At 41.0% G+C, this 26,051-nt stretch overlaps 1 protein-coding gene across 1 annotated transcript; it reads left to right on the top strand.

The window, feature by feature from the left end:
* Positions 1-1,371: 1,371 nt before the first annotated feature.
* Positions 1,372-25,331, top strand: HOOK1 (hook microtubule tethering protein 1). Its single transcript, XM_066325401.1, has 22 exons — positions 1,372-1,484; positions 5,636-5,721; positions 7,275-7,347; positions 7,655-7,705; positions 8,684-8,816; positions 9,470-9,537; positions 10,738-10,800; positions 11,399-11,482; positions 14,054-14,220; positions 14,812-14,952; positions 16,035-16,236; positions 17,030-17,140; positions 17,433-17,520; positions 17,606-17,666; positions 18,090-18,230; positions 18,803-18,890; positions 19,225-19,259; positions 19,804-19,886; positions 20,307-20,407; positions 20,725-20,826; positions 21,510-21,578; positions 21,763-25,331. The coding sequence occupies exons 1-22, from the start codon at positions 1,434-1,436 to the stop codon at positions 21,925-21,927; spliced, it is 2,163 nt and encodes a 720-aa protein (XP_066181498.1). The 5' UTR covers positions 1,372-1,433; the 3' UTR covers positions 21,928-25,331.
* Positions 25,332-26,051: the final 720 nt, after the last annotated feature.

Genomic DNA, 26,051 nt, shown 5'->3' with positions numbered 1-26,051 from the left:
CTGTATGCTTCAGGAACAACAGGCACTATAAAAACGGTCATAAAAATTGAATCAGCTAAGAAAAAAAAAACCAACAATGATTCAAATTAGTAAAAGAGGCTGGTGGAGGGAAAATTTAAGTAAATTCTTGTGCTAAAAGAGGAAAGCGACAGAATAAACACATCTCCTTAGTGTAAAGTACTGAGATTTTTTTTTTTCCTCTGGAGTGTCTGAGGCAGGGTGCTATAGCAGACAGAATCCTGGCTCAGGCATCCACAAGTCCTGATCAAACAAGGCGAACCTCTTCCTATGAAAACAAATACGGTATTTTCTGGAACAAAAAAAAAGATCAAACAATAAAAAAAGCACTACGTTTTAGCTATCGTGTAGTGAACTCAGGGAGATGAAAGAAGGCTCGTGGTGGGGTTTGCTGTGCGGTGAGGGCTGGATGCAGAGCCTTGGCTGCCAGGGGCAGCGAGGAGCTGCTCTGGAGGAAAGGCTCACACCTCGCTGGCAGCTGACGGCACTGGAGCCTGGTTTTGGGCAGTAATAACTCTGAGCTTTGGGCAGTAATAACTCTGAGCCTGAAAAGGAGAAATGACAACGTGAATTACGAATAGCTGAAACTGCTACAACCCTACTCACGCCATCCTTTTGGAAGGCGGCACATTTTCCTACCTCTAGAAGGGTTAAAGCAGTTGCTTCTCACCCCCGTGCTTAAGTGCTTTCAATCCCTCACCTCGCCAGATAATTAAACCGGTATTTTCGCCTCATTTAACTTTTTTTTTTTTTTTTTAATTTAACTATTTTTAAGGAATTCTGTGTCCTTCTCTGAGAGCAATATTTGTGGCGGGTACAGGTACACTGACCTACCTACACCTTAAGCACAGGTAATCCTGCACCACGCCAGCAGCTCTCCAGCCGTGACCTCCGCGGCCGCTCCGTGCCGGCGGCAGCGCTGACAGCCGGGGCGGGCCATGAAGAGGCAGCACCCGCCATGTTGGGACGGAGCGGCGCCTTCCGGGCCGTGCGGGGGGAACGCGGGGCCGCTCTCGGCCCAGGAGTTCACTGCGGGCGGGCGACACGATGGCGTTTCGCGGGTGACACAGCCCGGGGCGGGTGACAGAGCCCGGGGCGGGCGACACACAGAGCCCGGGGCGGGTGACACCATCCCGACTCGGCCCCTCACGGAGGCGGCGCGGCCGCGAGAGCAGCCCCCGCCTCCAACGGGTCTCACCGTGATTGGCACGAGCGCGCCCCTCCTCCGCTGTGATTGGTCAAAAGTGCTGTCACTCCCGGTCTCCGGGGGCAGGGGCGTGCGCTGAGTGGTGGGCGCTGGCGGAGGCCCCGCCCCCGCGGGGCCGCGCGGGCGGAGCGGGGCCGGAGCCGGAGCCGCTGGAGCGGGGGCGGCCTGAGGGCGGGGGGACGCGGCTGCCGCCGCCGCCGCCGCCGCCATGGAGGCGAAACCGGCGGACCCGCTGCTCTGCGACAGCCTCATCCTCTGGGTGAGTGGCGCGGGGGTGCTGCCGCCTCTGGGGACCCTCGAGGGCAGCGAGGAGGCGGCCAGCAGCGGGGTTTTTCCCCTCCAGCCCTCCCTCCGTCCCCGCCCGCGGGAGCCGGCGCTGCGGGTGGGTCGGGCACGGCCGCGGCGCTGAGGGCTGCCGGGGACACGCTGCCCACAGCCGGCGAAAGGCTCCCGCCGCAGCCTCCAGCTGTGCATATCGGTGTGAATATCCCGTGGGCCCAAGTGCGGCTCTCCAGCGGTGGTTTCGCTGTGGAAACTACTCGGCGATGAATAATATTAATAAATAAATGCAATTAATTTGAATTGACAGGCGCAGAAACCTCAGAGCATTTCACACCGGCTGGGTAAAGCGTTTATTAGTCAGGCACGCCACACCTGGGTGTGTGATATTACATGTGCCAGAGGCACCTGTTTGGAACTGCTGAATTATTTAGATTGGGAAAGACTTTTAAGGTCATCGAGTGCAAACATGTTTATTAAATCCATCCATCACTCTGGCTTCCTCTTTATCTTTCTCTCCAAGCTTCTTCCGTGACCTTGTCTGTAATTCTGGTCTTGCGAGTGCAGTAATTTTGGTGACAGGGAGCTCTACTAAATAGAACTTCTGCGGGAAATCTTGGCAGGGAAGGTCACGGTTACCTGTGTGAAGGGTTTCTCTAGAAATAGCAGCTGTTTTGCCTCTCTGAAGTGTAAATCCTGGAGAGAAGGGAGTGTTTTAGAGGCATTGTTAGAAATCCAGGAGTGAAACTGGTAAAAGTAACAGGAGCAGCAGCCAGAGTAGGTGTTCTTGATTTCTGTGTGCCAGTACAGAAGTGTTGGTGAGTTAAAGTCTGTAATAAATCACTGATCAATAATTTCTTCCTTCCGTTTTCCTTTTAGTGCCATTGTATTCTCCCAAGGTTTTGGTGGTCTTATACTCACCTCTGTCTACGTATATATCTTTTGTTCTTTAATCTTTCTCTTTTTGATTGTGTGTTTTCTCCTCAATAATCAAATAAGAACAGCTCCATCATGATTCAATGGCAAAACAAACCGCTGTATGCCTGAATTCTTTCACAAAAATCTTGTCAGTGCTGAACTGAGCTCCTTTTTTTGTTTGTTTGTTTTTGGTTTGGTTTTTTTTTTTTTTTTTTACAATTGTTGCTTTAAGTAATTTTAGTCTAATTGTCATTTATGATATCCTTACAGTGCAATAGCTGTAATTATACAAGGAATCTTAATGGAACCTTAACTGGCCCTAAACTGAGCAATTGGGTCAGTGAACACCCAACCCTGTGTTCAGGTTTTCTATACAGCACTCAGCAGATGCAGTTTTTAAATTTAGCACCCCATTTCTCGGGCCTAGTTTGCAACTTCGAAACTGATTGTTAACACTTGGATGTGTTTGGAACATCCTTTCACAATTCGAACTTCGGTGTGAATAATAGGGAGGAAAGTGATGTGGGGAGAGGGGGATGAAGTGCTCTGTGTTTGGAGAGAAAAAGGTTCTGTGACTCTGCTAATAATAGTTTCTCAGTTTGTCTACTCATTAATATAGCAAACAGATGCTTATGATTCTCTATTCTGCTGCCAGATCGGGCATTTTCCTATTTTTATTTTACCAAATACAATATTAGAAGACGTGTTGTGTCCAGAGGAGAAAGAGGAGATTGAAATGAAAATATTAGCCAGTTTTTCCTCAGCCCAGGTGTCATTGAATTTAAAATTCTGAGGATTTTACAGGAAAAACACAAAGCAGCTGAACTGAATTATAGGGGTAATGTTTATGAGTATATTTACTCCGTGAAAGAATTGACTTAGGTGATACCTAAGCTAAGCTGGAACTCACAAGCTGCAACAGAAACAATTTGCTAAGTCAGTTATTTTTCCTCTGTGTAGAGGAAAAGTCAATTGGATGTTTTTCAGTGCTGTACTGCCTTACCCTCCAAACCAGGGACTGGATGTATGGCAACATCTTAAATTGGAGTAATTTTCCACCATAAATGCACTGCTTGGCACTGGCACCACTGGTAATGTTCATTCTGTCCAGTGGCTGACTTACTCTATTAATATACTTGTTTTCAGCATTCAGAGAATGTTTGGTTTTATTTTAAAATCTCTTTGATTATTCTGTGAAACCTCTGTCCCTCGTGTGAAATGGAGAAACTCAGTCCCTCATTGTCAGATAAACCGGGGACACACCTTCCCCAGGTGGATGGGCTCATTTCTGCTGGGCACTCTCAACACTGGTGTTTCATCTGCAAAGAGCTACAAAATTAACTTTTCAGCTGTGTTTTGGGAGCATGCTAGCTCTGTGTCTGAGAGGAGAACTTCTGCTGTAGCAGCAAGGGGCAGAGTGCATTTGGGGTGGAATTCACCAAATAGTTTTCAACCTGAGTAGCAGCATATCCTTGGATCTTTATTTAGTAAAACTGAAAAAATGAGGGGGGAAAAGAGCTTTCCTACAGTCCTGAAGTCTGTGGCTTGTTTTTCCAACCTCCTCCCCACACTTGCCACTTTTTATTGGTTTTTCAAGAGCAGTAAAAATCCGTTTTGATGAAATGATTGGGCTGGCATGAGGTTTGGAGAACCCATAATTAATACTTCCACTCTCTCATTATGTCTAGGTCCTCATGTGACTTTTAAATACACAGAGAAACCTAGACTGTCAGTCCTGCTTTTTACTTAATTTTAATTAGCTGTTTCTATTCTGGGAGATCATGCATAAAGCAGTGTTGCATGTCAGGGTTTTCTAAGGCTTTGTCTATCTGCTCTAACAGGCTCAGGTGAAAGGGTTGCACCTGTGCATAACAATTTCCTTGCTTTGTGAGGGGTATATCCAGATGGCAGCATCACAGCATTGTGCCATAAAACTCTGGTTTGGGAAGCTCAGCCTGGAATGGGAGCTTGGATGCCTGTGCTCGTGCTGAGGCTGCTGGAGGAGTAGAAGGCAGTGCTGTCAGGCATAGCAGCTTTGGGCTCTGGTGTTCCACTTAATCTTTTATGTAACCTACGGGGGATTACTGCCTTCTCACTTCCTGTAAGACAGGATTTAAACCCACCTTTTAAATTAAAAAAAAAAAACAAAAAAACCACCAAATGAAAAAAACCTCAAACCTCTGCTGTGTGTGTTTTTCTCTTGGCTTGATTGGGCTCTTCTTGAAGGAAGCAAATTCAGAATTATGGTCACTTTTTATGAACACAGATTGGACAAAAACTGCATGAGATTCTCACAGCTGGAAACTGCTTTTCCATCACTGTGGTCCAAGTAGCTCCATTTCCCAAACACCAGGTGATTTACCAGGAGTTCTGAAGAAGCTCCTGTTGCACAGGACGTTTGGGATATTTCCCTCTTGCAGAGGGGGAGGTGATTTAGGGCATTGTAAATGCAGTGAGTTTAAGAAGTCAGTTTATGCAGTGGACAGGGTCTGTAAGGATTTTTACTTGCTCCCATTCTATTCTGTCTTCTGGTAGTACCAGTAATAAACTTTTTGGTTTGTTTATTGTGGTAAAGAAGACTCTTATTTTCCTGAGTAACTGTGATGAACTGACGTGTATGGAAATGGATCTCTCCTCTAGAATAATTAGTTCTGAGTTGATTGTCTTTGGAGGAATAAAATATTACAATTCTACGTATACAGCTAATTCTGTCAAAATGTTAGCTGTAAGCTTGGGGATCGTTTGGAAAAAAAATCCCACAATATCTAAAACAGAGAAACATTTTAACATTGAAATAATCACATCCTATTTCTATTACTAAGTTCTTGTAGTTAAAGACTGGAATTTGTTTTTCCCCATCAACTTTCACACCTTATCCTGATGCTATTTTTTGTTTAGGTGGTTGTGTCCAGAACTAGACACACTGCAACGGAATTCAAAGGCTGGATAAATATGACTTTAGTCTCCCAAGTTATCTTTCCATAATCTGCTTTACAATAGAAGGCCTAGCATGAAAAAACACAGCGTGGGTGTTCGTACCAACTTTTTAAGCCACCAGTCATAACAACCACAAGCGTGGAGATAATTGGGTTGGCTTGAAGTCTGTGTGGTTCAAAAAAGATTTCATCTTGCTAAATGCTTGTGCCTGAAAGGGGAGATGGCAGCTGATTTATTGTCTGCTGAAGTAACCCCCCCTGTTTTTCCCTGTTTTAGCTGCAGACGTTCAATACAGCTGCGCCCTGCAGGGATGTCCAGGACCTGACTAACGGCGTTGCCATGGCTCAGGTGCTTCACCAAATGTGAGTTGATTCTTCAGCTGGAAGAAGAGGGATTCAGTCGCCTGAGGTTTTTGTGTTTGACAGATGTAGTTGCTTTCAAAGCAGGCAGAAATTCAGAGTGGGCAGTTTATAACAGAAGATAGGTTATGCCTTTGTACTGCTGTGTTGGGGAGGATAGAATAGTTGATTAATGACATGGTGGAAAAGGTGATGAGGAGATATACAAATACTGGTTTATTAAATTTATGCTTGGGGATAATTGGGCAAGGATGACAGTGTCTTTTTCACTTTTCCCATCAGCACTGTTTCCATGCTTCAGGCAATACATTCCACTTTGGACTGAGAAACTAAAGATTCCAAAAGTGTGGCTTTGTGGTTTTTTCCTCCTGAGGTTGCTCAATTAATTTAGATTTAAGTTCTAGGTTTTAAATGACAGCTTACTATTTGTGTGGAAGACAAAAACTGTAAAACTTTGATTTCAATTCATAGTTAGGAATTACTTTACTTTTGATTTGCTGTTCTATTGGTGTGATGAAGATTAGCAGTCTGAGTGATGCACTAGTTTTGAAATTTGCCTAGACAGTTGTAATGCAAGTCTTTTTTTGGAAGAATATCATGCTACAAGTCATCACTGCAATTTTATTGTTGTTGTTGTTGTTTGCCCAGATAATTGAAGTCTGCATTACTATCTCAGGTTCAAAGTATCATTTTGTGATTACTAAGAAATTACTTCAACACCATCGCGATCCACACCTCAAAAAAGGATTTCAGAAACCCTCTTGTCTGTAAAGATTTAAATGTACCTTTTAAAGCAGAGCTCACCTTTTTCTGGACATGGCAAAAATTGATTTGGGTTTGCTGAAGGTTGCCTCCCCTTTATTTTGGGTATTAGGCAGCCACATGCTTTGGGGAAACTTCTTAACACCAAGCTGGTTCGTGTGCAAGTGGGGATAATGATTGTCCTTTATTAGGTGCTTTGAGACCAGTGAATAAACAGTGCACTGTCAAAGTTAAATATTGCTAAATATGCTCTGATTGTACTTCTTGGCAGCTGAGTGTGTGTAAACACCTCCCTCAGCAATTCATCCTTGTTTATGCTGGCAAACCGAATCCCCTTCTGCCCAGGGGAACCAGAGGCATACAAAATATACAAAATGCCAGTTGTTTGAAGTGTTTTCTTAATACATGCCTTTGACAAACTGGAGTAAATGTTAGTTAGTCCAACCTACAGGAATAGGTATCAAAAATAACGTCAGCACCAGTCAAAAAATGATGCTTCCTTACCTAATTATGATTACTTTATCAGGTATAAAAATTCAGCACAACAAAGGCTTCCACATCCTTGTGCTCCATCCATAGCTGGCTCAGGCACACAGAGAAATTCTCCCAGCCCTGGAATGTGCCTTAATGCAGCCAGCAGGATGGAAATTTCCTGTGACAAAAGTTTACCTTGCAATCTCCAGGAATTCATGCCTCATTAGACACTGGAGTTCAGCATCAGATGATTTAATGCTGGGAAATTGCTGTCTTATTTAAGTCTGTGCTTGCTGATTAATCATTTAATTTTGTTCCAGAGATGTTGCCTGGTTTGATGCATCTTGGCTCAGTCGCATCAAAGAAGATGTTGGTGACAACTGGAGAATAAAGGTATTTAAAACTGAGGATAGTGAAATTTGTGGGGCTGGATGTTGTGGCTGTCCTGAGATCTGGCAGTCCAAAACCTACAGAATTAAGCTCAAGCTTTTCAAGGATATTTTAAATGAGCTTGAACTGTCTGTTAATAGTTTAAATGCCTTCCAGACTTGTTGGATGGGGTTTTTCTGCTGTGATATTTCTCTTCCTATGTCCTCTCATAGAGCTGCCTTGTAACCATTTTATTAGAAGTTATTATTCAATTTAATAAAGTAAAAATTTTAATAAAATTGTAACTTTGTCTTTCATGTACAACAACTAGTCCAGTAATTTGAAGAAGATACTGCAAGGAATTATGGACTACTATCATGAGGTATGGAAAAAACAATTTATTGTTGTTGTTCTCATCATTAAACATGATGATTACTGCTCCCCTTGGCTTTGCCAAGTAGAAAAAAAAGCTGTAATTTGTTTTGAGGACCTTTTAGGCAGAAGGTGTATAATAATTACCTGTTAAGTGGGAGATCTGAGTAAATATGAAATTATTTTGAGCAGGTGTGTTTTAGATAAGGTTCTTGGAGTATGAACTTGGAACCATGTCTCTGCCCAGGTGAATGTTGAAAGGAATGAGCTGCAGAATCCTGTTGACTTTTGTGTGTCTGTTCATGTTTGCTCTTGTCTACAGGAGTTTTAATCCTTTTGTACACAAGAGAACAGACTCTGCAACCCCAGGTTTTATGGTACTCAGTTGGAAGCTGGGAGCCAAGTTAGGAATCCTCCTGGATACAGAAAGTATTAATTTGTCTCACGCAGGGATAAGTACAGTAGCCATAAAAGGCTGCTGTATTTAGAGTTAAAAACCAAAAATTGCTGAATTTTGTATTGATGTGATTACAGTTATGTAATGAATATGGTCTAGAAAAACTTGCCAGATCTCGTTGTGGCTTCCTGGTCTCGCCTGGGCAGAGCTGTGACACCCAGAGCCAGGCCCTGATGTGCTGCCAGGTCTGAGGATCTCTGGCAGACCCAGAAGCAGAACTTCTTTAAGCTTATGAGGAGCTTTTTGAAGGATTTGGAAGCAACTCCATCTGGAAGTGTTATTATTTCATTCTTTCATTAAGTCAGTAAAATAAATGAATTCTCTCGTATTTGAGAACTGTCAGTAACTTTTGCTGTTGTCACTTTTCCTTGTAGAAGTGCTCAGTTAACTAAACCTGGGAACAAACTTCCAGGGCATTTTCTCTGGCTGGCTCACTGAGTCCAAACTTCATACACAATACCAGATTTTCACATTGCACAGAAGTGGGAGTCTACTTTTTCTCATAATTTAATTTTTTTTTTTTTTTTTCAGTTCCTGGGTCAGCAGATTGCAGAAGAGCTTATTCCAGACTTGACCAGGATATCTGAGAACTCTGATCCCACTGAACTGGGCAGGCTCCTGCAGCTGATTTTAGGTTGTGCAGTCAACTGTGAGAGGAAACAAGGTAGGCACTGCCTTAACCTGCTCAGCAAACAGCAGACTGCCTCAGGTGGTAGTTAAGGTGGAAAAGATGTAGAAACTTCTCTTTCTTATTCGTCAGCATTGTTAATTTGCTGAATGCCTGTTCTGAATCTGGAGTTCACTTAAAAGCAGAAATTCCTTGGGAAGTGTCTGTGAATAAAATTCAAAACTTTGTTCAGAGTAGTTTAAGCATATAGTCTGAAGTGTGTATGGTTTATTCATACTGTTAAAATATGTACTAATACCTAGAACTTACTATTCAAATGCAAATATAGCAAAATTTAATTGAGCCCTTAAATTAGAAACTGCATCTCTGTCTGCAGAGGCTTAAGACTGAATTGGTTGTTTTTTCTCCTGTTACCAGAATTAATCCTCCATGCTCTGATGGCACCTCTCCTTAGGCAGAGTATAAATTTGTCCAGTTAAGAGTTTATAATCTTTCGTGCTTACCTGCCACATTACTGGATAAAAATGATGGTGGTTAATGGTACTCCTCTGTATAAAGAGACCACTACTTGTTTTGAGGGAGCTTTATGGATAATAGTTTCTTCTGGATCTTTCAGCAAACAGTTTATTATATTACTCAAACCATTGAGATGAGCATTGTCATGAGTCACTGCAAATCCTTTTTCACAGAACACATACAGAATATCATGACCCTTGAGGAGTCTGTTCAGCACGTTGTCATGACAGCCATTCAGGAGGTAGGTAACAGCTCCTACAGAGCCTGATGCTGTCAGTTGAGCAGTCCAAGTACCTTTTTGTTGACCTTTGTGAATTTTTTCATCCTAGCAAAGGTCAGGGAGGAGTAAAAGTACTTTCCCAAGTTATTTGGGAGGTTTTGGGACCAAGAGACCTTAAACCCCAGCCAAAGGGCTTTTGTTTTAGACTTGTGGTGCCCGAACATACAACAAATGCTCAAAATTTTTTTATTCCACACAAGAAATGTATATACAGTTGCCAACCACTGATTATACTGGAGTTAGATTCTGCAATTGTGTCCCAGAGCTGTAGTCTTGGTCCTAGAGTTAAGCTGATTGTGTTTGTGAGGTTGCATTGTTCTGACAGACCTTTCCAGCCTCTGACTTAGAAGCTTGCAGTTGCGTCTCTTCTATTTTTGTCATGGTGTGCTCCTCCTCCTGTCTTAATTTGTTCTTGGTTGGATCATCTTAGTGATCCAGCTCACAGCTTAGCTCTGCAGTCACTGGCTTTTGAGAGCTTCAGGACTGTGAAGCAGAGTGTGGAGAGAGGCAAAAACTAAATACTGACTGTGAAGAGAAGGTGGTGTGTAATTGCACCCTCATCAAGGTAACAGTGGAGTTGGTAATAAGCTTCATAATTTAGATTTAAATTGACTATATAGTCTTTAAAGCTGTATGTGTCCTATTGTCTGTTGTCTTCTGATTAATTAAACTTTCTAGAAGGTTGTCTAGAAATAATTCAGTAATTTCTGAGTGAGGAGTAAAGCCCTTTAATTGCTGGTAAATACACACTGTACATCTTTGTATTGGAGAACTAATGTTCTCATTGTTTGTTAAGTGGCAATTAATGGGACACAAAGAAGTGTGATAACTGTTAAATTAATGGAGTGAAATCCTGTCTTCTGGTTCATTCCAGTTTGACTGACAAAGGAGTGGCAATACCTTTAACACATCACACATTTATCCAATACAATGTTACTGCAAACTTGATTAATTTTGAGAGGAGAGAGGTAAAAAATCATCTTACTGTAGATCTGTTTTAATCTTTCACCAGCCATGAGATGAGGAGGAGCATTATTAATCTGTTTTGGTATATTGAAGGGATGCAATAACAATGGAAAATACAGCTGGTGCTCAGTAGACATTGAATTTAGAGATCTATAACCTCTAATTTAACCTTTTTCCTGTGGTCTCTTCCTGTAGCTCATGAGCAAGGAAGTAACAAGTCCTTCCCCATGTGATGCATCAAGTGAAGTGGAACAGCAGGTAACTGCCTGATCTGTGCTGCTGTTGTAGATCAAACCTGAACAATAAGTTGGTATCTGGCCATCCCTTAAACGAAGTAATGCTGGTTTTCAGTGCTAATTAGCTGAAAACTTAAGTGTTATTCTATAGCTTCTTTAAAAACCCCACAGTGACTGCTGTGTCATCTTCCTGTGTCAAGATGACATTTCAGGGAGGGATAGGGGTGCATCAAGGCTCAGCCTTGTCAGGCTGAGAACTTCAGGTTACTTTTAAGGGGCTGTGGAAATTCCTGATGACCTGGACACTACAAGGGGTTGCACATAAGATGAACTTGCCTTTAAAGGGATTTGGAAATGGTGACAGCACCATCCAGAGTTTTGTTAAGCCTTTAGCCTAAGTTGTGTTTCAATAATTTATTTTCTAAGTGTGATAATCATTTAGAAGGCAAGTGAAATGAGCAGGGATCCTGATCTAGCAGAGTACTTATAGGTTTGGGTGTCAATGTGTCCACTCAACAGCCAACTTAAACAATGGGTGTAAGCAAGAGAGGCATTTTAGAAGCTGTAACTGGGTGTTTTGCATATGGGCCATAGCGATTGACTGCCTTATTTTTTGAAAGCTTAAAAAAGCCTTGGAAGACCTTCAGGAAGCACTAGCAGAAAAAGAGGAGTTGGCACAAAGATGTCAAGAGCTGGATTTGCAGGTAAGAAACAGTCAGTTGTTTATTTCTGTCATATGTAGTGGTGCTGCTATTAAGATGCAGAAAATTTGAAGGGGAAAAGTACATTTAGAATTGTTTAAATTTTTATGAGAATCTGTAGGTGGTTTTGGGGGAAAAACAATTATTCTGTTTTCCAAAATGCAATTACTGGAAAGAGTTTTCTGATGGAGTGTAAGCTGAGGTCCTGTGCCAGCTTATCTGAAAGGTTCTTTGTCTCAGCTTAATGTTTACCCTTAGTAGCAGGTAGTGTTAAAACAACGTTATCATGGTTTTAAAAATTGCCTTTTCATTCTTAGTCCTCTAATCTTTTGTACTGTGTCCAAAAAATCCAGTCCATGTCATAAACAGTAATTAGATTTAATCACAGGAAAATTGTGCTGTTTCAATAGGAGTTGATGAATGACAAAAATTTGTAATTTATCTAAAACTTGCTAACTTTTTCTCATGCACAATTACAACACGGAGGAGATCTCAGGATAAAAATAATGAAAACTAATTGATCCTTGCTGGCATTTTCAAACAACACTAATAATAGGCCTATTTTTGTTTTTAATGGATATAGCAGTTAATCAAGTCACTCTTGAGAGAAAGGAGAGAGGACTTCATGACAATAAAGAGAAATTTGCATTTCAATCAACACTTTAAAGAAAAAAAAATCACTTACTAGCCCCTCTGTTATGGCACTACAATCTGAGAATAGAGTTTTATCTGGGAAGGCAATTCATGTCAGATTTGGCTCTGCACAAAGAGAACATTTGGGTGGCATCTTCTTGTAGGAGCCAGAGGGCTGTAACTGGCTGTGTGAGCCTCTGGAAATGAACACCCACAAAAGCAGAGGCCAGTTTTACATTTCTTACTGACAATGGCAGCTGAAAAAGCAGAATGCTTGTGTCTAAAGCAGCTCAGAGCTACTGCAGAGCCATACCCAGGAAGCTACTGCTATAATTGAATTGATCCTTAATTTTCTTTTTTTCTTGAGGCAGTAGTAAGGCTTCCTAGTGACAGCAGAGATCCAAAAATGCTTGTGAGAAGAATCTGCAGGAGAAGTCCCAGGTGTTCTCCTGTTTTCCCTGGCTTTTCTGCCAGAATCCTCTATTAATTAGTCATAGGTGATGCAGAGCCAGTTGCTCGTAACATGGCATGGGACAGGTGAAAGGTATTGCTGAATATACACAGAGGAGTTAATGACACCACAGCTCTGTAATACTGTGCTGTGTCTGTAAAACCTCTCTTCATAAATCCTGTTGACTGTGACACCACTTCTGATGTGTTGACATGATAAATAAAGAAGAGAAGGCTCCCAGAAAGCAACTGAGAAAAGATGTAAAACTTGCTCTGAGCTGTGTTATAGTTTAATTCTTTTATGGTTTTTTTAAGTCTGAGATGAGAGGACTATTCTGAAAGTTCAGATGTTGTACATGCTTAAGGAGTGGCTGACCCTTGAACAGGAGGAGGCTGAGCAAGGCTCGGATGTGCTCTCCTCTCACAGGTGTGCATGTAAATAGTAAATGACATTTGGTACATAAAAAGGAGTGAACCTCAAAAGCCAGCACATAATGAAGTGGCAGATTAATTACTGTTCGACTTTTACATCTGTTTGACCGATAGATTTTTAAATTATGATCACAAATGAATTGTTTCTTAATATTGCATACTGTAGATTTTATCTGTTTAATAATGTCATCATGATATGTTTTATTTTATTTGAAGCTGTAATATTGACTTGACGCTTCTCATTTAAACTAATTCTTAATAAATTCACTTGTAAGGTCTCAGTCTTCCTTGATATTTTCCAAGAGTATAAGAAAGGTAGGTTTACTTTATAATTCAGGAAAACATAACCCAAAAAGAACATTGTCCCTGTTTAAATGCAGTCAACTAACACACGCTGCGTGCTCTCATGTTCGACAGGACGTTAAAATTAACACAGCAGCTTTCACTAGACAAAACTTTAAAAGTTCTCCCCTCCCACTCCTCCTGGCTGTGAAGCTGGCTGCTGTCAGTGCAGTGTGGTAGCCCCTGTGCTTAGCTGTGACACCGGGTAGCCGTGTGTGTGCTGCCAGGGTTGCATGCTCCCCCCGAGGCTGGCCGGGCTGTCCGTGCGTGTGCGCTTCGGCCCGCCCCGCTTCTGCTGCCTGGGGCCGCTGGCCGTGCCATGCTGCTTCTGCTTGTCCAGCACAGGCAAGCTGGACACTTCCTGCAGCAACACTCAGAGGGGTTTTTTTGTTGTTTTTTTGGTTTTTTTTTTTTTTGGTGCAGCGTCCCACGGTGTTTTTAATGGAAGTAGCAGTTTCTCTCCATATCACTTTGTCTGCCTTTTTACCGTGGTTTCGGTTACAGAGATTTGTCTTTTTATTTAGAGGGACTTTTCCTTTAGTGCTTCATAACTGTCATACACTACAGCATCTGTATGCTCAAGTGTGCTCTGTGAACTACATTCTAAAACTTCTAAACGCTCAGCCTTTTTCATCAACTAATTTGGTGATGTATTCCTGTCTTGCTTCAGTTCTTTGGACAGGTCTTACAGTGTTCGTGCTGTTTTATCTGTGCTAGGTGGCTGCCCTCCAGGATGAGAAAAACAGCTTGATGTCAGAAAATGAGATTATGAATGACAGACTAGAGCAATTAGACGACTCTCTTGATGATCCAAATACTGTGGTTGCAAAAAAGTATTTTAGTGCACAGTTGCAGCTGGAACAATTGCAAGAAGAAAACTTCAGGTATGAAATTATTTCCCCCAAAAATCTCTCACTTGTCTAGTGTACTCTGGAAATTTCTGGTGCTCTTTGGAGCTTTTCAATCTGAATTTCTTTTGCATTAAAAGCTGTCTAGTGCTGTATGAGCGTATTTTAAAGACAGTCCTTATATTTAAAAATAAAAAGAATCTGTTACTTGTTGTAAAAAGTATCAGTTTGTAATTGGCATAGCCCTCTAATACTTCCAAAAGGTCATGGAAGGCAGAAAAATGAGTGCTCATTTATGTGTCAACAAATCAAACCCTAAACCCCCCAACATCACCATGCCTCTCTATTGAAATGATCTCTTTCACATATTAGTCTCTCTCTGTGATCCATGTTGGAAAACAAAATCCCTTTTCATGTGATTTCCCTGATACTGATGTGATAAATTTGCAGTGTGCAATGCATTATGAATTAACAGGCTGACAGCAAAATGTTCCATGTTTATTGTAACATTTTACCAGCTACTTAAATCAGTAGTTTTCCTTTTATCTTGCTTCTTTTTAGCAATTCCAGCACTAAATGCAACTGTGCAATAATGATAATTTCCTAATACTGGTTTTGATCTGGTAGGCTTGAAGCTGCAAAAGATGATTATCGTGTCCATTGTGAAGACCTAGAAAAGCAACTGATTGAGCTGCAACACAGAAACAATGAACTCACCTCTCTGGCAGAGGAATCAAGAGCCTTGAAAGATGAAAATGACATTCTTAGGTATGTAGCAGGGAGAGCTTCCCACACACACGTTAGGATTTAATGGCTAAATCCAAGGATTTGTATTTAACGAGATTTTTTTGAGGTGTTGCTTCTGCAGATTTTACCTGAAAGAGCACTTTGGCAAAGCAGAGGTGGGGTTCAGGCTTTCAGGGAAAGGCTCCATTGTTTGACAAGAGTAACACATGGAATTTGTCTGTGAAGCAGAATTAATGACTAGAGGACTTAAGCTTCTTCATGTGGGACAGAAAGTGGAAGTTCTCATGTAGAAAAACATATATACAGCTAAAATTTTAACCTAACTTTTGGTGTCAGCATTCTAGGCCAGATTTAGGTTAGTGAGGTCATTAAGAAAAAGAAGATGAAACTCAAAGTAACCTTCATGAGAATTGAATGTAACGTTCCAGCTTATGTAAACTGTATTAAATGCCAGACCACCCAAGAAATATCAAAAATAAATTTTATTGTGAAGGCAGATCTGCTGTTAATAAAATAATATGAATAAAACATGGAAGGAAAAGTGGTTTCAGGTGTTTAACTTAGTGGTTCTTAAATAACATCTGAAACAAATCCTAGCTATAGATTTTTTCCATTATTTTCTTGTACCAGCTTCTGGTGAGATATGAATGCAGATAATAAACACAGATATTAAAATTAATTTTAAAATTATGGTCCCAATGTTTTCTTACCATGTAAATTTTTTTTTGGTGGTCAGCGGACAGTTCTCAGTTGTATTTGGCAGTGATCATTTTCACAGAGCAGTTACATTCTAATTCTGTATAATCCCCCAGTGAGAACATACCAGGTACCAGCATTTTGAGGTGACTGTCTAGCACAGGATGTTGTGGTGCCACAGAATTCCTCAGGGATATTTGACCCACTAACCCTTGCTCATATTTCTGGCATGTGACTGTCAGCTTCACTTGAAGGCTGGCTGATTTCAGTTTTTATAAGCGAGTTTGTGTCCATCATAGATTTAAAAATAAAGCCGTGAGATGTAACTGCCGCGAAGCGTGTCACATCTCTGCCAGCAGAGTTTGAGTTTTGTAATCTTTCCTTCTGACTGCTGTTTACACCTGCAGGGCCACTGCAGACAAGGCAAGCAAGCTGGAGTCAACGGTGGAAGTGTATCGGAAGAAGCTGCAGGACCTGAACGATTTCCGCAGGCAGGTGAAGTCCCTGCAGGAGACCAACATGATGTACATGCACAACACCGTCAGCCTGGAGGATGAGCTCAAGAAAGCCAACGCAGCACGGGCCCAGCTGGAGACCTACAAAAGACAGGTAGTGCTGGTGTTTGACAGGTTCCTTTTCCCCCCTTAACAACCACGCATTGTGCTTTTAGAATTTCTGAGGTGTGAAAACTCCTTCATACCCTACCTTGCCCTTGTGAGTTTTTCCCTGTTTGGTAAACTTGCAAGCTTAAGTGTAGTTGCCCTCTAAGCTGATGTGAGAGTCCATAGTCTGCAGGCTTTTCTTCTTTAAGGTAATTGGTGTGCCTGGGAGAGGTTGTTCAGCTGTTACTGAGATCATTTGTATGGAATCAGAATGGTTTGGCTTGGAAGGGGATCTTGAAGATAATGTCATTCCACTGCCGTGGGCAGGGACACCTTCCACTACCCCAGACTGCTCCAAGCCCCATCCAGCCTGAGCTTGAGTGCTTCCAGGGCTGGGACACCCACAACTTCCTTTGCAATCTGTGCCAGGGTCTCACCACCCTCACAGTAAAGACTTTTTTCCTAATACCTGTTCTCTTTCTATTTGAACCCATTCCCTCTGTCTTGTCATTACATTCATATATTCTCATATTCTAACCATTCTTCATGAAAATTAGAAGTTTTAATTTTAGTAGGAGTTAGGGAAGAGTTAAATTTAAAAAACCCAACAAAAACTCAAAACCAACCAACCAAAAATTTTGTATCCCCCCAAAACATATGACATCCCATCTCTGCTTCCCTAAGCTTGAGGAACCAACTGTTATTTTTGCTGAATTGGGCAGGAGGGACCGTTTTAAATCTAGCTTTTTAAAGTAGCATCTTGCAACATTCCTGTACCAAAATAATGCTTTTATGTAAAGGTCCAGGAGCTTCATAACAAACTGTCTGAAGAATCCAAAAGAGCTGATAAGCTGGCATTTGAAATGAAGAGACTTGAAGAAAAACATGAAGCTTTAATGAAAGAAAAAGAGGTGAGTCCCTTAAAAGTTTATTTGAGCACCTAAATCTCTCTCAGATCCTCTGCTTAAGGAGAACCTTCCTGAAAGTAGTGCCACCATAAAATGAAGTTTAATGCCCCTGTGTGTGTGCATTCACTTATATACATAATATAGAATCATGGGATCATAAAGGTTGGAAAAGATATCCAAGATCATCAAGGCTAACCTAAAATGTGCATGTGTCATCATTACTTCTGATGAATGTTATTTGGTCTTAAAAAGTGGTGCAACCTGACCTCATTCCACCTCAAATGTGTCTTGTTAGAGACTGATAGTGCAGTGTGATGCACTGAGAGAGACAAATGAGGAGCTCCGGTGTGCACAGATGCAGCAGGATCACCTGAGTCAAACAGGTAACTGCTTCACCTTCAGAGACTGTTTTATTTGGATTAGAGGTTTCTGTAAGTGTGCTAAATTAAACCCCTCATGTGATTTCAGGTGAATCTCGTTTTAAAAGCCACGACAATCTTGCTGCTGAAATTCTGCCAGTGGAATATAGGTGAGACCCAAAGGTTGAGGTTGGTTGGGATGTTCATTGGTGGGGCATGACAATGCCTCTGTGAAAATTCAGTATTTTCATCAATGTGATTCTTTATCCCACTCCTTGCTTTGCCCCCATTTAGGTGGTAATAATTATTTCCCATACTAAAATTACTTTGCTTTTTTCCTTAAAACCATATCAGATAGCTTTATATAAATCTGGGTTTGGAGTGACAATTTAAAACTCTGCTCATATCTCTTAAAGTTTTCAAACATTTTACGTTACCTTTTAATAAAAAATTGCATTGTTACCTCAATTATATCATTAAATACAACCTACTTGGCTCACTTTAAGGTTGGAGGAGTGAACAGGATTATTACTTCTTCCTCTTAATCACATTCTTAATTAACAGTGACTTTCTTGTTGTTGTTTTTGATTCAGAGAAATGTTTATTCGGCTGCAGCATGAAAATAAGATGCTCCTGCTGAAACAGGAAGGATCAGAAAATGAAAGGATTGCAGAGCTCCAGGAACAGCTGGAGCAGAAGCACCGGACAGTCAACGAGCTGGAAACAGAGAAGAGGTGAGAGGTGAAACTACACCTTAAAATACAACAAAAAGTCATCTCTGGAGTTTCAGAGTGACCTGGGCCTTGCATGTGTAGTGTAGGAACCTTTGCTTTCACCAGTGTAATCATAAATGAAGGATTATGAAGCAAGGAAGAAGCAAAGGGTAGAAGTAAATGTGGTAGATCTGTGTGTTCCATACCCTGAAGGAAGGGTTGCTTACAGGACACTCTTCACTCTGAGTGATTCTTGGTATACTGAGAATGATGTGAACTCTATTTCTAGAACTTCAGATTGTTGGACTGCGAATTTTCTGTCAGTGAATGCTAAAACATTTTACTAGAATAGGAAAATTTTTGATAGTTAAGTTTTCTGAAAACTTAAAATGACTACAAGAATTTCATTATATAAATGTTCGGTAAAGCTCCATGTGTTTGTTTCAGCAGAAGTTCCAGTCAGACTAAAAGCATTTAAAATCAGTTTATTTGTGGCATAAGTTGTGCTGGGTAGACCCTCTGAAAAATGAATGAAACAGAAAAATGTCTGTGAAGTATTTAGATGGGCAATGACTGTGTTTTCCTCCTGAAAGGCTCAATGAAGAGCGTATTGGAGGACTACAGCAGCAGATTGAAGATCTTCAAAAGACTTTACAGGAGCAGGGATCCAAGACCGAAGGGGTAAGTGAAACATTTTGCCAGTTTCGTGTGAAGTCCTCCAGTGTAGCATCAAGTCCTTCATTTAGATGTGCATCTTCTTTTTCAGTGTATCTGAGAAATACCTCCATATCAACTGCAGATCAATTGAAAAGCTCATGTTTTATGTGATTCCTTCTATGGAACTGTAATCCTTCTACTTTACTTTAGTAGTCTCTGGTTTTATCATTCAGTGGATTTATTTGCTTTGGCTTATTTAGTTGTGCTAAGCATTCTTGGCTGATTTGTAAGAGCACTTTAATGTTGCATGGTCTGAAATACTGAAATACAACTGAATTTTAACTCTCTCCTTTCACAGTCCAGCAACCTGAAGCAGAAACTGGCAGCACACATGTAAGTAAGGCACATGCATCCACAATAGCTTATTAATACTAAACAGAGCACAGGAACTGCTTAAATCTTGGTAGGGATTCTTGTTTTTCTAAGCCACTGATTAGAGAATTATGCATGAAGTGAGTTAAATATTGATGTTGTAGGTTTGTTTACTCTGACCATGATGATCTTGTAGTACCAGTACCACTGCACTGTCTCCTCATCACCACCAGCATTTAACTGTTCTGATTCTACAACTGACTGGTAAAACCATCACTCAAAGTGTATTCCACTCTTCCGAAATACTTCCAGTCCTTTTAGCAGATGTATTTCTTGCTAAGATGATGCTGGAAGGGCTTAATTGTTAATTTTTCTGGTTTTAACTAAAGGAGGATCAATTCAGAAGTCACAATTTTTAGGACGTTAATATTTCTGTTCAAACCCTGAAGAATTGCTAGAGCTTAAAATAGTTATTTGAATACTTCTGCCATGAAGTTTAAGCTTCCAGCTGTTAAACCTGGAATTACCTGTGATCTTAATCCTTAGCCCAACATTTCATTCACAGGGAAAAGTTGAATGAGGTTCATGATGAGTTACAGAAGAAAGAGGCTGATCTTGCAGAGCTGCAGCCTGATGACAGTCAGAACCGTGAGTTGTATTGTGGGGGGTATTTTTGGTATTTTTTAAATCAGACCTATGTTAAGTTTCTTCTGAAATGATTCCCATACCCACTGGACTATGAGATCCTTGTGTGGATGAGGCTTTCTGCTGCAGCTTAGCTTTAAATCTGAACTGGGGGTTGTGGAGGGGTTTTGTGTGTAGTGGTGAGCAGGAAGAGGATCCTGGGGGGATGAGCTTTGGTGAACAGTGCTCTGCAAAATTCAGGGATTTCAGGGATAGATGGGACAGCTGAAACAAAAATAAGAACTTAAACCTTCTAAACTTAAACTTTTAGCGTCTACATCATTCTCTATTTGAGGGATGGTGGAATGAAGAGAGCACAGAAGCCCTGGAAGTACCATGTCTGATTTTATTTTGTGCGTCTTTGTTGATAATTTCTGTAAACAGCCCAGAAGATTGGAGAGCTGGAAGCAGCTTTAAGAAAAAAAGATGAGGATATGAAAGCAATGGAAGAAAGATACAAAATGTACCTTGAAAAAGCAAGGAATGTGAGTGGCATGTTTCTGAACATATGCATTCCTCCCTCATAAATGGTTAAACAGATTGAGTGTGTGTGTCCCCCAATTAAAAGCAGTAGCTGCAAGTTGCATTTTTATTTAGTCAGATTGATCAACTGCAGTCAGTTAAGTCTGAGAGAATAAATAGAGTTTAGGCTGAGCATGAGGTGCAGTAAGGATTCCTTTGTACCCTTTGCTCTCAGTTGTACAGTGTTAAGCCTGTTCTCACATTCCTCCTTGGAGCAGATGAGATGCAGACCTGTTGAGAATCAAACTGACTCGTAATGCTCTTGTTTTGCCTTGTCCAGGTGATAAAAACCTTGGACCCCAAGCTAAATCCAGCATCAGCAGAAATTATGTTACTCAGAAAACAGATATTGGAAAAAGACAAAAGAATTGAAGCACTAGAGGTAAAAATGTTACATATATTTAATAATAACTTCTAATATGCTCTGTTTCTGATATTAGGCATTCAAGATACTGTTTCCTAGGGATTCAGTAAAATCTGTTTGGCTGAAATTCTGAAAGGATTGTTGACAGTAGTCCATATATTTAAAAAAACTGGGGAAATGCATTGAGTTTCACAGCAATATTGGTGGGACTGGTTGGAATAGTTGCCTGAGCAAATACAGGACTCCTCAGCATGATTCAGTAGGCTGATGGGTCTGACTGCATAAATGCTGTGGCCTGACATTTCTTTTATGTAATGATTACTAGGGAAATACATTCTATAATAGCAATTAGTCAGTCACTGGAGGTACATTCTTTTCAGGTGAAAAATCACTAAATTATTTACAGATTTTCTGATATACAGCAGACCTCTTGTGCATTTCCCCACACAAACCCTCAGAGTACATTTCCAAGTTCCATTCGTGTTTCTAACCACAACTTGTGTAGTTTAGCCTCTTCTTAAAGCAGGCTGATATTTATCTCTCAGGTTTTTTTATGAAAGTATCTTTGTTTATACTTCTAGGCTTTCTAGTTATTTTGTGTATTGAAGCATTTCTGCTGCCTGTGTTTATACCACGCAGCGGACTGCAGCAAGTTTATGCAGATCAAATTTGTGTTTTAACTGAGCTTTGTCTCCTTGCAGAATGAATACAAAATGGCCAAGCTACGTGACTATGAGGAAAAGCTGATTGTAACTGCATGGTACAACAAGGTGAGTCAAAAATTCACTTACTGAAACATCTTTTGCTACATGTGCCAGTTAAACCTTAATTAACCTAAGAAACACAGCGGGGAAAAATCCTGTGTGCCTACTAAATAAGCATGAGCAGGACGGGTAATTTTTTTCATTGTGTTTTTTTTTTGCTGTTGTCTAAGCTGTTGTTTTACTCTTGCAGAGCCTGACTCTGCAGAAGCTGGGCATGGAATCCAGGCTGATGGGCAGCAGTGGCAGCTGCGGGGCCGGGGCTGGGCCCGGCCGCTCCTTCCTGGCGCAGCAGCGTCACGTCACCAACACCAGGAGGAACCTCACTGTTAAAGTGCCAGGTGCAACAGCTGATTAAACACGAGGACATGAGGAAAACTCACAAGCTGAAGTGTCCTTAAATGTTTTATACCTTCCACTTTACCTGCTTGATTGAAAGAGGAGGTTAGAATGGTGGGCAGCTGCAGATCGCAACATCAGAACCTGTCAGGAAGGCGTTAAGGTGATCAGCCAGAAGGTAGCACGTAGTTTTCCAAGTAGATTTAATAACTGCAGCATGTACAAGCACAACTTAAAAGATTTCTATTTGCCTTCAGATTATATTGTAAATATGGAATTTGGCACTCTATATTTAAAAAGTTTATTTAAGTGGGTTTGGGCTAGAAAGTTGGCTTTTATAGTGGGAAGATATTATGCAAAGGTGTACTTCAGGAAACAGGCAATATTGGGCATTTTTGCTGGGCTTTTCCCAAAAGGGATCTAAAAGATTGGTAACATCTTTTTTAAAAATACTTTTTTTTAGAATAGAAAGTAAAATTTTAAAAGCAAGAAAGTGCGTGCATTTATAGAAGAAGAAAATAAAGGTAAGGGTACGAGTTGTTATGTAACAGAAGACAGGATTTGTTTTGTGAGAAGTAGAATTTCTCAGTTTATTTAAAAAATAAGCAAAGCTTAAATTGGTGCAGATACACACTAAGGAAAACCTGTCTTTAAGATGTTGAATTCACTTAAGCCAAAAAAAGCTTGTCTTTTCCTGGGCACAAAGAAAACCTATTATACAAACCCAAAAGTCTGGGCTATATCTTAAAAGTCTGGCATATTGGTATACTGCATTTATATGCAGAAAGGGGATTAGGTGGGAAGGAGCCCCATTTATTTCACCCTATTTATACAACCCTGTGCATGGAAATTACATTTCCTCTTTTCTAAATGTAGTTTCACTTCGTTATTCTGAACGAACTGTGCTAGGCAGGGGAATGAGAGATGGCTTTGGCAGTTACTGGCAGCAGAGATTGTTGGCAGGGAGAAAAATGCATAAACTGTAATAGTTTGATAGAAGATGAAATGGAGGTTGATACCTGGAATCTGTGTGCAGGAAGTTGCTGTCTTTCACAAAACTTGTGACTTTATTTCCCAAATGTCTTAACTCTTGTTTTGAATTGTATTTTTAGGAAACTTGTAAATGTCTGTTCTTTGCAAATGGTCTAGGAAAAGTTCATTATACCCATAGTTAAATAAAATAAAATGGCAGCAGCCCTTAAAATGAAATGAATATACTTAATTTAAGTATTTGAGGGTGCTGCACCATACCACCATCTAATACAAAATTCAGCTGCCTGTGAGAATGAAAACACAACTGTCTCACCATTAAGGCCATCTTTGATTTGAGAACAGGGTTCAGCTTTACAGAATTTTTAGGTTCTGAATTTTGCCATTTGGATAGTGTGTGATTTTGCCTGCCCCTTACTGTAGCTTGTCCTTTGATTTCTTCCTTCCCCAACATCTTACATTTTTAATTGGGCATTGCATGTAATGCCAGAGAAAAGGCATGCATTCATTTCTGATACTTAGGGTTGCTTCTTAGTTGTGGTGGTTGTTTTACAGTGCTGTGTGTATGAATAGGCATTGAACAGATTTCCTCCTTCAAAAGGCATTGTTTAAAAGCCAGTCTCGTGCTAAGTGTGGCATGAGCCAGACACAGGACTGTTGGGGAGTTGTCTGTGGTGGTGTTCTTCAGGACTCTATGCTTCTTTGGACTACCTCGTGGGTTTTGAGGTCTTTTCTTGCTGCAGTGGTGTTAGTGGAGTTGGTGTTTTTAAGGTACAGTTGCATATTTAATCTGCTGGTGCTGTGGGTGGGAGGGAGGTGGTGGTGAGCAGCGGAGCAGGAGATGAAGTCTTAGCAAGGTACTTCCATTCCTAAAGTCTGGTATTTGGTGTGTTCTAGTGAAGTGTGGAGCTGTCTCTGATGGTGTTGAGTGGGTCTCTTAACCCCCGTTCTTTGCAGCATGGAAACTTTCATGGATGTCCTTCAGATACTCATGTAGTTGGTAGGCTTGATTTGTTGTACTTCTCCCAGTAGTGGAGCTGTGTCAGTAGTCTGTCAGGTGCTGAATAGTGACAAACTTGGAGCAAATGTCTTTGACTTACACTTCTCAAAACTGCAGACCCTGGGACCAAAAATATCCAAGAACCTCCCTGTCATTTAATTGGCTGTTTGTCTTCTGGCTGGTGATGGAAGAATTTAAGTCCTGAACCACAGGCAGGGATCAGCCTTTTTCAGGGCACAGTTGTCCCCAGTAATCAAGTTTGGGTCACCAAAATGAATCTGGTTTTCAGGTATTGGATGAAATGTTGTTTATTTGGGACTTTTCCAAACTCCACTGTTAAGAGTGAAGCCTGTGAATGTCACTCAAGGGTTTCTTTGGGACTGAGAACCTGTTAAAGAGCAGCTGTTCTACGACTGGTTAAACCTGGGTTCTGTCCTATGAACAAGGAATTGATGTGTGGAAATAAATACTGGATTATAAGCCATGGTGCTGTGTTCACTTCAGCTCATCTGCCTGTGCAGGAGGGACCATTGGACCAGGATCATTTTAATGTTTGCTTCGCTCGTGTCAAAACAAAAAGCTGCTGAAAACGCCGTTGTGTTAGAGCTGAGCTGTGTCCAACACAAGCTCTGTCAGTCCATGTCCTTTGATGCAGCACAGGAGGAGCAGAGAGGCCCCTTGGCTCTCCTGAAAGGTGAATTTGTGCCATCCCATCAGCACAGTTCAGAGCAGACTCAAATATGAGGTGAAATCACTGAGTACTGCTGAAGTTGAACAGCGTTATTAGGAATTTAGCCAGTTTCCAGTAAAACGGGTAATGTAGATCCAAAGAAACAAAAACTATGTTCTGATTGACATATCATATGTTAATTATTTTTTATATAAGATTAATTATTATGGAAGAGAAGTGTTTTATAGCAATAATTCAAAATGTGGACTAGTGAGTTCTTCTACTCAAGATGGGTCAGGCAGCAGTTTTGAGAAGATTCTTTTGCAACAACCATATTATATAGTGGATTAAGAAACATTCACTGAAAATAAATTTTCACCTGATTTTTTTGTTCATTCAAAATATATATATATATGGGTATTCTATTTTCTATGATATACACTTACTTGGAAATAAGTAATATAAGCAATACTGATGTTCTATTTAGGTAGCCATAAATAGTTTAGAAATTAGAAAATGAAAACAATTGTTTAGGAGTTGATAATGTCTAGTACAATAATTTTCTTACTTGTTTCTTTCTCCCCCTCCCCTAAAGCTGGAGTTAAAGTTTTCAGTGTATCGGTGTCTACATCTTCTGTTTAAAACAAATGTAAACACTGTGTTGCATAGAACTTGAAAAATTGCACTAATTTTTAAACTTTTGGTTTTATTTTTTTCTTTGGGAAAAATCCTTTTATATTCACATAAAGATTTTTAAAGCTAATTCCTTTGGTGTCTTTATTCCAAGCCATGTATTTAGTGTTCCCTAGATGGTGTTTCCAGGCAATACACGACCTGGTTCTACATGTTGGTACATTCACACCATCTAAAATACCCTGTTTCAGGATGGAGATGCATTACAAGGAGGGTGTGGATGTTCTGAGTTGTGCTGCTCTCCTCTGCTGTCTGCAGTTCATTCCCCCCACCCAAGGCTGGTGCCCTCTGCTCAGCCCAGACAGTTGTCTCAGAGCTGGGCAAGGGGCCTTGTGAAATGAAATCCCCTTTGCAGGTGAGCTGTGCAGTGACCTCAGTAATTCCTTACTGCTGCTGTGGTAGGTGAGGGTCTCTGCCTGTTCTCAGTCCCACCTGAGAGGACGCAGAGGACTGATGCAGCTCTAAATCACTGTTCTTGCTTTTATTTGGAAAAGAAAACTGTCTGCCCTGTCCAGCCTGCTCTGCAGGGGATTTATGTGCTCTATTCTTAGTCCCGTTGTCAGCTGTCATTCCCTGAGCACCAGCCCAGCCCACAAGTGCTGTTGGTGAAGAGCCTTCAGCCCTCCAGAGTGAAGATCCAAGGATGAGGAGTTGCGTTCATTCCCCAGCATGGAAGGGCCTGTCCCAGAGAATGTGAAGCCAGTGTGGAAGAAATGTTCTTCCTGCTTTCTCAGGCTGGACATAAAAGCAGTTTCAGACTCTGAACTCCAAAATGTGCAGGTGTGTGAGG

Source organism: Sylvia atricapilla, chromosome 9 (assembly GCF_009819655.1).
Source record: "Sylvia atricapilla isolate bSylAtr1 chromosome 9, bSylAtr1.pri, whole genome shotgun sequence".
NCBI lineage: Eukaryota > Metazoa > Chordata > Aves > Passeriformes > Sylviidae > Sylvia > Sylvia atricapilla.
This window is presented reverse-complemented; position numbering and strand designations above follow the sequence as displayed.